This window comes from Kryptolebias marmoratus, linkage group LG6 (genome assembly GCF_001649575.2).
Source record: "Kryptolebias marmoratus isolate JLee-2015 linkage group LG6, ASM164957v2, whole genome shotgun sequence".
In the NCBI taxonomy this organism is placed as follows: Eukaryota; Metazoa; Chordata; class Actinopteri; order Cyprinodontiformes; family Rivulidae; genus Kryptolebias; species Kryptolebias marmoratus.
In genome coordinates, this window is record NC_051435.1 from 16712134 (window position 1) to 16724231 (window position 12098).

Genomic DNA, 12098 nt, shown 5'->3' on the forward strand with positions numbered 1-12098 from the left:
GGCAGAGCGGAGCTGAGCGTATTTGCTCAAGAGAGGGAGAGAGTAAGGGCTTTGTGAGGCTGAGGAGAGGGAAAAGTGGAGGAGGAGGAGAAGGAGGAGGAGGGAGGTGGGGGGGTAGGGGGGGTGACATAAAAACAGAGCAGAAAGATGGAAAGCCCGCGCGAGGAGGAGTAAAAATATGGGGGGCTATAACAAAGACTTTTAGAGCGTAAAAAGAGGGAGAGAGGGAAGAGAAAGTGGTAATAAGGGAAGGGGAAAGGAGAGGACGGTGGTTCGAGGTTTGCACAGGATGCAGTTTGTCATCTTCATCAGCTGACAGCCCGGGCTGGGGGGGGTGGGGGGAGGACTGGGATGGATGGAGAGGTGAACGGAGAGAGAAAGAGAGCGAGGAAGGGTAAAGGGGGCGAGGGGGAGGGAGGGGAGGGAGGGAGGAAGGGGGCAGTGTTTGAGCCGGAGCTTTTGAAAGACGTTGACCCTGTAATTGACCTGTGTCTCCGCCTACATCGCCGTGGCGACAAGCAGAGCCGCTGCAGCTAATCACTTAGTAACCCTGACCTGTCAATCACACCGTTTCTATTCGGGGGAGGAAAGAAGAGGAGGGTGTGTGTGTGTGTGTGTGTGTGTGTGTGTGTGTGTGTGTGTGTGCGTGTGTGTGTTTGTGTGGGGTAATAACGGCGCTGGGGTTATCATTTACCGGACCACCCGCCTCCTCGCGCCACACCAATGCTGATGAAGCCCTGGTTTTATAAAAGGCAATAAAATGCTTTATTCCTCCATCACACACACACGCACACACACACACACACACCAGCTCCGCTATAGTGTTCATACTGCGACAGCAAAGCTTTGTGAGAGTTCAGATAAGAGAGAACAAGAGAGGAGAAGTGGCGAGGCTGAGCGGGAGGGGAGGCCGAGGGGAGATAAGATAGCAGAACGAAGCTGTCATGCAAATCAAACCACACCAGGGTTTTTTTTGTTGTTTTTTTTTCCCCCCTCTGGACAGGTGTGACTGTGTGTTACCTGTTAATGAGGGGAAAGATGGACACCAGCAGGTAAACGGAGGGATACCACTTCAGCGGCTTGATTTCCTCGGCCAAGGAAACCTGGAGGGGAAACGTAAAGAAAGTGATGAGCGCTCACAGTAACGCCGCTGTCTTTATATTTCACACGAGCGCACATGGTTAGTGTCTTAACTGGGAGATCACAGCGCTGAGGCGAACAACAAAGGCCAATTAGAACCTAATAAAATATTAACCTGCAGAAAACACACAATATCCACACAGTTATGAGAAGAAACGGGGATTCCAATTAAACTGGAGGCTAATACTTTGCAGTTATGCGAAAAAAGATGAAGGCGGCGTTGTGCAGAGGAAGGCAGGAAGACAGAGAGATGCAGCAGCTAAAAGTCGAGGAGGGGGAGAGCTTGGTGGTGGAGAGCTTTTACAAGCCGTTATCTAATTCCCGGGAGAGGAGGACTCTTGCATCCGGAAGTGGCTGAGAAGAGCGGCCCCTGGATCGATTTTCTGCGCTGCTGTTTTTTTTTTTTTTGTTGTTGTTGTTGTTTTTTTTTCTTTCCTCTCCCGCTTTCCTTCTCCTCTAGGGTAGGACGCAGTTTCCAAGCCAGCGCAAAGCCTCGCTCGCTTTCATTCTATCTGAACCCCCCCCCCAAAAAAAAACACACAGACACACACACACTGACAGTTGGAGCCAAGAGGCAGGCCCAAGAGCTCTGGTCTCTACCCCCACATGCTGGAAATTAATTACTCACCAGAAAGACCCCGAGGCGTGCAAGCTCGCTCTAACACGGGCATTTTAAACTATTCAGATGAAAATATGGTGGCGTTTTTTCTTATATGTGCGCGTAAATGTATGTGGCACGAGTGCTGCTTATCACAGGAGCCGATGTTTATGCGTCTAACAAATGCAGGCTGATTGTGACCAAATGAGGCCGGTCGTATTGCTGTCGGTACGCACAACCCACAGGCAAACATTAGTAGGCTTAGCCCTATTAGTGGCTATTATTATAGAAAGCTCTGGCATCACTGGCCATGTCAAAGTCTGCTTATTGTCATCTCAAGTTTATGAGTGTGCGTGTGTGTGCGCAAGCAGGACGGTCGTATCAGGACAGATGAAAATAGCAAGCCAGGAACCTGAAGGATGCAAAGAATACATCTAAGGACGAAACAATAAAAATAAATTTTAAAAAAAAGGAGAGAGAGAGAGAGAGAGAGAGCGAAATTAAAAAAAAAAAAGAAGGGATCTAAAAGACTGCAGCGAGCCAGGTAATCTCAGACAGAATTAGGCGAGTTTCAGAGCGTATCAGACAGGATGCAGGATGGCGGAGGAGAGGAGGAAGAGCGCGGGTGAAGTGCCTTGTGTTTTTAATCACAGTCCTCCGGTGTCAGAGGCCCCTGCGCTGCTCGGGAAGCAGAGGGGAATGAAACCGTAATTATGTGGAGCGGGCGCAGCGGTCCCGACGTTAATGACACACACTAGATTACAGACAGTTATCGGGAGCAACCCCCACCCCCCTCTCCCTCCCTCCCTCCCTCCGCCACCCACAGCACTCGCCCTCGGATGGTGCTCGTCTCACTCACAACAAGCTTGCTCTAAAAATAACAGCGTGAGGTCTGCTAAAGGCTCCCTGGCATCGCCTTTTATTGAAGTAAAAATCTAAAATGTTCCAGTTTTTAATGATTCCAACGACCAACTGCGTTATTATTCACAACCATCGCTACAGTATTACCACGAATGTTCATCGGGGGGCGGGGGGTGTTCGCGCTGATGGCACACATGTTAAAAGTTTGGGTTGGTGAATAAAAATGTCCATTGTGTTTCAAGAAGTTTCTCTCCGATTTTCCATTTTTCTCGTAAAAATGGACCGAAATCCTCAGAAGACCCCAAGCATTTAGAAGAACCAAACATCTTCAGTTTCATGACTACTAAAAACAGCTCTTGAGGAAGATTACACAAAAATAAAAATAAAAAAGACTAAAATTAACCTTTCGATAGAATTATTACGACCACTTAAACATTATATAATAAAGATATTCAATGCAAAAAGATGAGGACAAGTCTGAATGGCGACGTTCCTGGAAGAGCCGTTTGGGATGAAGAAGTTTGACAATTTTGACGTAGTGGTAAAGATTTACGCCCGTATTTGTTGAGTAAAGTGTACAAAGCCGTGTTTGTTTGAATCCCAAGCTCAGTCTTTATGGTGCTCCACCTTCTTGATCCCTGATCTATCAGTTTATGACAGCTGTCTTACTCATTTGTCCCATTTAGCAGTAGATTCACTCTTATATTCCTACCAAAACTCCAAGCTTCTACGCTTATCCAGTTCCACCATATCTGGTTACCTGCACAGACAGTAAGTGAACGCCCATGAGAAGGTAGATGTGTGCTGGTGAAGCTCCGCCGCCAAGAGGTTGTATGAAATGTCTTGGCACCTTTCTGATTCTGACTCCTTCTGTCTGTGACGTATTAAATTTAAAACTAAGTGGATTAATGAGGATGCACGCGTGCAGGGCCAATGCACAGTGGGAAACGAGATTAGGAATGCTAGCACACACACACACATACACACAAGTATGGTCGTTATTACTGAAGCCAAAGCGCGTGTGGATTTGTAAACAAACGCCTTGAGAAGATAGCGAGCGGCTCGCTGTTTGCACAGCCAGTTTTGTTGCTACCCGACGGGACTGAGCTGCTGCGTGTGTAGGTGTGCAAACGTGCTTAAAGGTTTGTGTGTGTGTGCCTTTCGAAAGCGTCCTCCGAATATCCCTCTCAGTGACCTGCGCCGCTGCAAGACCTTGAGGCGTTTGCGAGTGTGACCGCGTTCTCACAGGCGAATGGCTCAAGAAGCACAGACGCAGGCGGCTCACTGCCATCTGACTCGCGGGCCCGATGAGTGCCAGCGTTGGTAAAGGTACGTCATCGTGGCGACGAGATGTGCGAGGAGGACGCTGCCCCGAGGTGCCAGGGAGAGGGGGGGAGTTAAAGGATGACAAAGTCGAGAAACAACGCCTGTGAGCGCACGAGGAGGGAGACACGGCTAAGTGGATGGAAATAACCAGAGCCGGCGGTCTTTAGACAACCCCCAGGAATCACTTTCTCTAGTTTACACCTGCTGCTACATACTCGCACACTTTACGCACACGCACACGCGCACACGAGCTGCAGCTCACTGGCATGGCAAGAGCAATCTGGGAGGCTGTTGTTGTTGTTTTAAAGCATCGCAGCGCGCATAAACTCTCATAAATATTCATGCCCATGAACCTGGCTTGCTGCTTTATTCATGCTGCGTATGAGTACAAGAGAAAGAGAGACAGACGGAGGGGGGGGCGCGCAAGCAAGGGAGAAAGACGAAGGGAAAGAGAGGCGGAGAGAAAAAGAGGGAGAGCGAAGAAGAAAGATGGAAATGAGCAGAGCGACTGACTGGGAAAGAGAAATACGAGGGATGAGTGTGATAAAAACCGCTGCTGACTTATTTACACTCTGTGCAACACATAGCAATTAGCCCACATGAAGAGTGTGTGAGAGTGTGTGTGTGTGTGCCGCCGACACAGACACACACACGCGACGCCCGGGAGGGTTACAACAGTTCAGTGTGTGTAGTAATTATCCCTGCCACTTAGGGGCAGCATCTACATAACCTTAACCCTCACCTCACCTCCACACCTCACCCCGCAGGGTGCAGCTGACAGAGCGGGGGAGGGAGGGAGGAGGAGGAGGGCCGAGGAAACACCGGACGGTGAGGGATCGCTGCTGCCAACTTCCCATTAGTCACCGTTTCACTGACCACCTCTGTGGAAGGCGCTCCGCTGTGAGTGGGCGTCGAGGACAAGTCTCCTGAATGATTTGTGTCAACGATTAAACGCTGCCCTTAGAAACAACGAAGCCTTCTGATTCCCACAGTGGTTGGACAGTAAGCCTCGCGAAGTCTGATGTTGTAGCAAAGCCCACTGAAACTCCGTTGGTAAAATAGTTACGAACAACTAATATATTACCTGTTGTAGATAGCTTTTTAAACGACCAGATTAACGAGCTAACGCCTGGTCCAAGCGGACTGCTGCCGCCTTTTCAAAGCAACCTTTGCACTTTCGTCAGTTCCACATTACAGAGTTATTTCAGCAGAAATGTTATAATCTTTCCTGCTGGAACTGACTCAGGCAGCACCGGAAGTGCTACAGCTGTTTGCGCTTGCACATAACCTTAGAAATCAATGGAACTAAGCGTGTGATGAAAAAACTGACGGCAACGTAAAGGTTTATAACTCAGCGTTTGTATGAACCACGATGACATCTTTGAGGCTGAAGTTGTTTTATCCACTTGGGTCTTGGCTTCTCTCAGACTAGCCATCAGCTCGTCAGTCGGGTCAGAATAAAACTCGGTTTCCTCTCGGGGATACGCATCCATTGACCAACCGGCAAACCCATCATTTGTGCAGCTATTTGAGGTCTGTCAGAGTTATCTACAACAGGTAAGATACCATTTGCTTATGAAGTTAAAAAAAAACACTTTAAACAATTTAAACTACCGCTTCAGGAGCCGTTCTTCCCTCTAATTAAACAGTTTTTTCAGTCCCCCCCCATGTGCCCACCCCTTCGTCTGATTTATCTCGGCATCGTCCACACCTGACCCCTGCTCGAGTCTCTTTTTCTGAGCCCCGTCTGGTTCAAAACACGTCCACGGAGGGGGACGTGCGGAGGGAACAGAGTCGAGGGGCCAAATTGCTCCCCGTTGCGTTTTGTCACCTCCCAGGCGACGGGGTGAGCGCTAATCCTGCGGCAACTCTAATCCCCGGGATCAGTGCGCGTCCACGTAATGTGTGCGGAGGAACGAGGCGGTCAGACGGTTACCTTTCGTCTCTCCCTCTCTGGGTTGAAGGTTCCCAACCACGACTGCATCTGGAGACACATAATAAAAAGAAAGCGCGATCATTTAGGGTGGAAAAAAAAATGTAGTGATTTTTTTTTTCTTTTTCCCCAGAGAGGAATGTTTAGAGGTCAGTGCCTGCAGTGACAAGCTGGAACAAATATCACATCGGCTATCACGCCAAAGCAAAATCCCTCCATCCTCTCACACAGCCTAACTAAATTGCCCAATTCACACCAGAGCACCGAGCTTAGAGGCAGAAGGGAGCACTTAAACAGCTCCCAGCGTCTCACTAAAACGAATCAGCTCCAGTGCACACAATATGACAGGGGAACAAGAAAACAAGGGGCAGAGAGGGAGGCGAAGAAAAAAAAGGGGGGGAGGGGGGTATTTCTGAAAAGAAAAAGTTTCATAGAAAGAGTAAGAGAGCAGAGCAAATGCTGCACATGTGAGATCTCGGCGGAGAACGTGGGAATACTTGTTTTGCTCTTTTTCTGTGTCCTCTCTCGAGGGAACGGAGGGAAAATGTCAACAGGCACACACACACAGGACCATTTGTAATGGGGGGTGGCGCGGCAGGCACGGGAAGTCAGAGGGTTCGTGTGACCCAGTGAACATCAGAGACAAAACTCCGGAGGTCCTTCGCGAGCGTCGCGCACAGAAACGCCGGCGCGAACAATATGCACTAACAGCTCCCTCTGTTCTGCTATTTATTAACTCAATGTTGCCATGGTTTCTCTGCGCTGACGTAATTGTCATTGTAAATCTATGTGTGGCTGTTTGTGTGCAGCGCGAGGAGGAGGGGGGGGGGGGTAAAAAGGGAAGCCATTTGGTCATTAGGCTGAACCTGCTCCACAGCAGCCCTCTGCCGTCCACCTGAGCACCGCTATCCATCACAATCAGCAAACCCTGATAATAAGTGGCAATATCATTAGGCTTCGCTCAGGTTTCCCCCCGCGTGCATACGGGGGCTTTTGTTGCAGGCCCTCCTAAAGCTATAGTTCAGACGTTTTAGATTGGGCTTCTGTGGAAAGCTTGTGGAACAGTTAATATCTTACCTGTTATAAATAGCTCTTTAAATGAGCTCGTCTTAGAGAAACGGGAGCTTAATTTTTATTGGATTGACGAGCTTACGGCTAGTTCAAGATGTAATAAGATCGGAACAACCCCAGCCTCTCCGACCATTTTGCATTAAATGGGTATTTACATAGACTTCTGTGGTAATTTGCAAGAAAATTATAATATTTCTGCTGGAACAACCATTTAGTGCAAAACTTATAGTGGTTTTAAAGGTTTATAAAACAGCTTTTACATGAACTGCCATGAAACGAAAGTTATTTTAAGATGGCGGTAATCCACTTTGGTCTCAGCGCCGCTCGGATTAGCCCTTAGCTTGTCAATCTGGTCCGAATGAAACTTTATCTCTCCGGGCCGAGGCTGTTCAAAACTACAACAGGTAAGATGTTAGTCGTTTGTCTTCTTTTCTACATAACCCCACCTAAAAAGATCCGAGTTGAACGGGTTAGGCTCTGACAATAAAAAATGAAATATACGTACAAGCTGCATTTCCACATCTTACCCCTTAAATTTGTTTTTGTTATTAGGAGCTCAAAGGTTTTGCTTAATATCGGAGTTGGTAAAGCAATGGTTTACACCGTTTTTAGCCCCGTCTCCCTTATCTTTTGTCTGGGAAGTGTGAAAACTCTGTCCGCCGAACATCCCACCTCTCTTCTGCTTCCTCCCTTTCCGCGGCGAGTCGCCACCTACCCCTGCTTTCAAAGCTTGTGAAATTCTTTCAAGTGAGACAGCCTCCAGCCGGAACGAGATAAGGTTTGAGCTCTTCATAAATATGATAGGGAGGACTAAAAAAAAAAAAAAAAAAACGTCAGAAGAAAGGGGGGATGGACGCGGAGAGAAAGAGACATACGAATGCAAAAAAAAAAAGGAAATGAGGAAGGTGGAAGACAGATGCGGAGACGAGAAGAAAGAGGGGGAGACGGCCGAACGCTGTGAGCTGAATGAGTTATGAGATGCAGCCACATTCATTCCCTCTCGTTATCGCAGTCATGATAAAGAGCCGTGTTGCCTCTTTTCCCTTTTCATGCCCCTCAGCAACCTGGCGTGTGTGTGTGTCTCTGCTGTCATCTCTCTGCTACCTGGTTATCTGCAAAATCTCTCCCACTCCATCGCCGCCCAGAGAAAGAATGCCAACATCCACGATAAAACTTCATTGTGAGTCTTATGAGGTTTCAGCCTGCTGCTCTTTTACTTTCTTTTCGTATTAGCTGAATCACATTGAAAAGAATTGGGGGTGTGTGTGGGGGGGTCGTACAGTCGCAAACCTACAGGTAGGTAGGAGATGGGCGTTCGCGCTGAGGAAATGGCAGCTCTGGGCTCTGACTGCACGGAAAGTTACCCAGAGCTACAAGCCACCAAGCAAAGCACATAAACAGAAACTACTTCATCGCCTAACTAGGTTAACCGCGTTTAAAATGTTGAAAAACAAACCAATCCGCTGCTCAGAAAGACAAACCTGCCTTCCAGCTGCTTTTTTGTTGTTGTGGTTTTTTTTTTTACCTCAACCAAGAGTCCACAAATTTTCAAATGACAAATGCAAGAAATCAAAAAAAAAAAACAGGATCCGGTGAGCGTGATGAATAAATAAAAAGCATGCTGCCGGAGCGGCAGCTCCTCTCACTTCTCGGTATGAAAAAAAATACATTTAAACCCTCAAACTCGGTTCCAAAAAGCAAACCCCTTTATTATTCGAGTAATAATTAGAATCAAAGACCCTGGTGGCACCTTCGGCTTGTTTTGTCCAAAAAGCTTTTATTTCCGCCCCCAGAAATCAGAAAAAAATAAAAATAAAAAATACAAATCTGATAAAATCTTTATATTTTTCCAGATTAGTATCTTTAAAAGCAATCTGGGCTGAAAGAAGTCTCTTTATTAGTCTAGTTCTGACCTTGAACAAGTGTATTTACAGACAGAATGAGAAAACTAAACATTTATTGCTCCAACTGTAGAAAAATAAATAAATAAATTTAAAAAAAAACAACATAGCAACTTTATTTAATTAATTAATTCTTCGTAATTTGAACCCGCCTGTTTACTGCAGCTCTGACGTGCATGTTTGGCTTTAGCTCCGAATAAAGCAGCTCAGACAATCTGCCTAAAATGTTGGCTCGTTTCCAACCGGGAGCTATTTTTTGACTCTATTAGAGGTTGGAGATCCAGGAAGTCTCCAAGGTTAAACGTAATGACGAAAACAAGTAATGCCCAACAGCAGGACGAAAATAAGATCAAATCTGTGATCTCCTCCTCCTATTAGTGTCATATAAAAAAAAAAAAACAACAACGTTTCTGCGAGGTTGGGCACTCACTCGGTTATTGGCCACACAGATGATCCGGGCGTAGCAGCAGATCATCAGGAAGATGAGGCTGAAAAGAGGCACGTACCATCTGCAAAGCAAAGGAGACGCAAACCATCAGTAACTCCAAATGAGCAGAGGGAATAAGAAATAATTACTGCTTACGCTTCTATTAAGCCTCCTTGTTGACTTGTTTCAGAAACAACCATAACAAGGCTAAAAAGAAGCTTGAATTCACTGCAATAAATTTAATTTATAATGCTGTTACATAACCTAAAATACTATGGAAGAGTATAACAACGAACTGGGCATCCAGTGTGGTAAAATACTGGTTTCCAGACAACAGATTAAACTCTGGACCGCAGAAACTTATTTAATAAGATTCATCCAAGAGGGCCTTTTTCATTAGATTTGTTTTAAACTTGGACAACTTTTACTTTTACCTAACATCCTAAATTTGTTCACAACACTAAAAACCAGCACTGTAACCAAGAGAATGATTACTTATAGAGCACAATGAAACTAGCTTTACTCGAAGGAAAGGACATTCCCAATCTTACTTGCGTGGCAACGTTTTAAACAAACAAAAAAAAAAACAATCTCACGTGATCTGTTAGAGCTCGGGGCGCGTGTTTGGGATGAAGCTCAACTACTACCAAACCAAAGTTCAGCTCCGTATCTGTAAAATTAAATGAGCTGCAGTTGTTTTTCTGTTCGATGAGGTCAATTACCTGTGGTGGCCAATCCTGAATTAGCTTCACTCTAAAAGTTATTCAGTTGTAGACGTACATCCAACGATTACAATATTTTGCTAACAGAAAAACACAGATGAACACATGACTGCCTGCCTTTCGTGAAGTGATCTGTATATGAAATGATTAAAAACCTGACAAGGTAAAAGCGTATTAATGACCACGTTTCTTCTTGTTCTCAGCAACCCTTTTGTTCACTCCTAAAGCTTCAGTTCCAGGTGCAGCATGCAGCTGTTTTCAGCAAAAAAAAAAAAAAAAAATCTCAAATCTTGCAGGATACGCTAATAACTCACCAAAAGGTAGAGATGCTCGGTTAGGGGACTGGATGGTGAATATAGCAGGAGAACGAAAGGGCAAAAAGGAAGATATTTATCGCCCGCCACCGAAGGCCAGTGTTTTTGCCTGTGTCTGTGTTTATTTTTGCCTGCACCATTAGCAAAATATCTCCCGAATCACTGAAAGGATTTCCACGAAATCTTCAGAAAGTCATTACTGGCTGTACATCTACACGTGACTAACTTTCGATGCCGCCACAATTTGAGACGGCCATCGCAGCTCGCGTAGCAAACACAAAAAATGGCTGTACCTCAGTGAATTTGACGGACACGGAGCTACAATTTGGTCTGTCAGTCGCTGAAAGGGATCCTCAAGCATTAACAGGTAGCAAGATCACGACGATGAGCAGGCATCGCTCATCCTGCCATTTTCAAGGTTGCGCCAAAGTAGCGCTAACTTGCGATGTTGGTTTCGTCTATAACGTTGGCGTGAAAGGCGGCGGGCAACAAGTCGGCCTTTTAATTATATTTAGAAGCTGGTGAAAACTAGAAGTGTGTTTATTTGGCTTCTCTGGCTGATGCACAGCAATGGAGCTGGGACTGTTTTGCTGAGAAGTTGGCTAAAAAGATGATGATATGAGAGTATTGAGGGTACAACTTGTTGAGATGAGCGTTTCTGGCCAGCAACGGGGCAGTGCTGCTTTCTATAAATGATGTGCAGAGGACACAGAGGATGCACACTGACAGCACGGAGGGGGAAAGACCTGACTAAGCACCTCCGGACCTCACAGTTTTTATAGTGAGCCGAGAGACAGAACAAAAGATTATGCCGGCACAGTGACAATATCAGTAATGCATCGCGCTCCTGTGAGACCGAGGTTTGCCAATCACAGGCGGTGTGGGTGAATAATATGTCAGGCATTTCTGAGCTGGATGAAAGGCAGTGAGACGAGCGGAGGAAATGAGACGATGGCTTTTGTTGAAGTGGCAGCCTTGTGTTGTGCAACCTCTTGGGAGGTGATGTAAGCTCGGAGGAGTTTCAACCTCTCCCTGTAATCACGAAACAGGTCTTTGTCTCGCTTTGACAGACAGGTTCCTGGCCGCCACTTCCCCGCTCAGCCTTAGCAACTCGCTCCGAGTGATCGTGACTGCGCCGCTCGGCGTCTGTCTCGTGAGAACCTGGCTCCGGCGGCAGGCATCCAATAACACTGGCAAGTGGGGAGGAAGGCGACGAAAAGTTGGGAGAGGAAAATGTTAAACTGACATTTAAAACAAAGAGAGTGATTGAATTCGTCCCTGACCTATAAACGCGTGAACACACAAATGAAAACGAATCGGGGAATAGATGACCAAACAGCCCTGGCATGTGTGCATCTTTCTGAAGCATCACAAAAGGCGAATACCGAGTCCTTGGCCTAATTTAGGCTTGTCTTCAATGCCTGAGGACTGAAAGAAGCTCACCGAGCGCGACTGAGCTCAACTTTTCGCTGGCAGGAGAAATCTGGGACGGCAGGCGCTCGTTGGAAGCGGCGGAGCTGAAAGGAGAGCCTGCAATTTGGGGTTTTTTTTTGCGCGGTCGCGCCTTTCGAAACCTAATGAAGGAAGATAAACAAGCCGAGCGCAGCCTCTCCGCTTCTGAGTGCGCATGTGTGCATCCACGCAGGTTCAATGATGGCACGGGACGACGATGAAAGCGTTTCAGGGGAGACATGCGCGAGCGTCACCTCGGTGTGATTTAATAACCTGCTTTCTGGAATAAACAGCGTCCAATTACGCCAGCGCCCGTCCCGTTAATGATGGGAAGACGAGCCGGGGGGGTGGCG

At 46.8% G+C, this 12098-nt stretch overlaps 1 protein-coding gene across 7 annotated transcripts in view; it reads right to left on the reverse strand.

Moving 5' to 3' along the window:
- Positions 1 to 12098, reverse strand: part of si:dkey-100n23.5 (cyclic AMP receptor-like protein A) — a 57924-nt gene that overhangs the window by 28208 nt on the left and 17618 nt on the right. For all 7 annotated transcript variants that reach the window (XM_017410323.3, XM_017410321.3, XM_017410320.3 and 4 more), the window contains 3 exons: positions 9261 to 9339; positions 5862 to 5909; positions 1021 to 1103 (listed from right to left, as the gene is read on the reverse strand). In XM_017410323.3, the coding sequence (XP_017265812.1) occupies positions 1021 to 1103; positions 5862 to 5909; positions 9261 to 9339 (210 nt within the window). The remainder of the gene's footprint in view (positions 1 to 1020; positions 1104 to 5861; positions 5910 to 9260; positions 9340 to 12098) is intronic.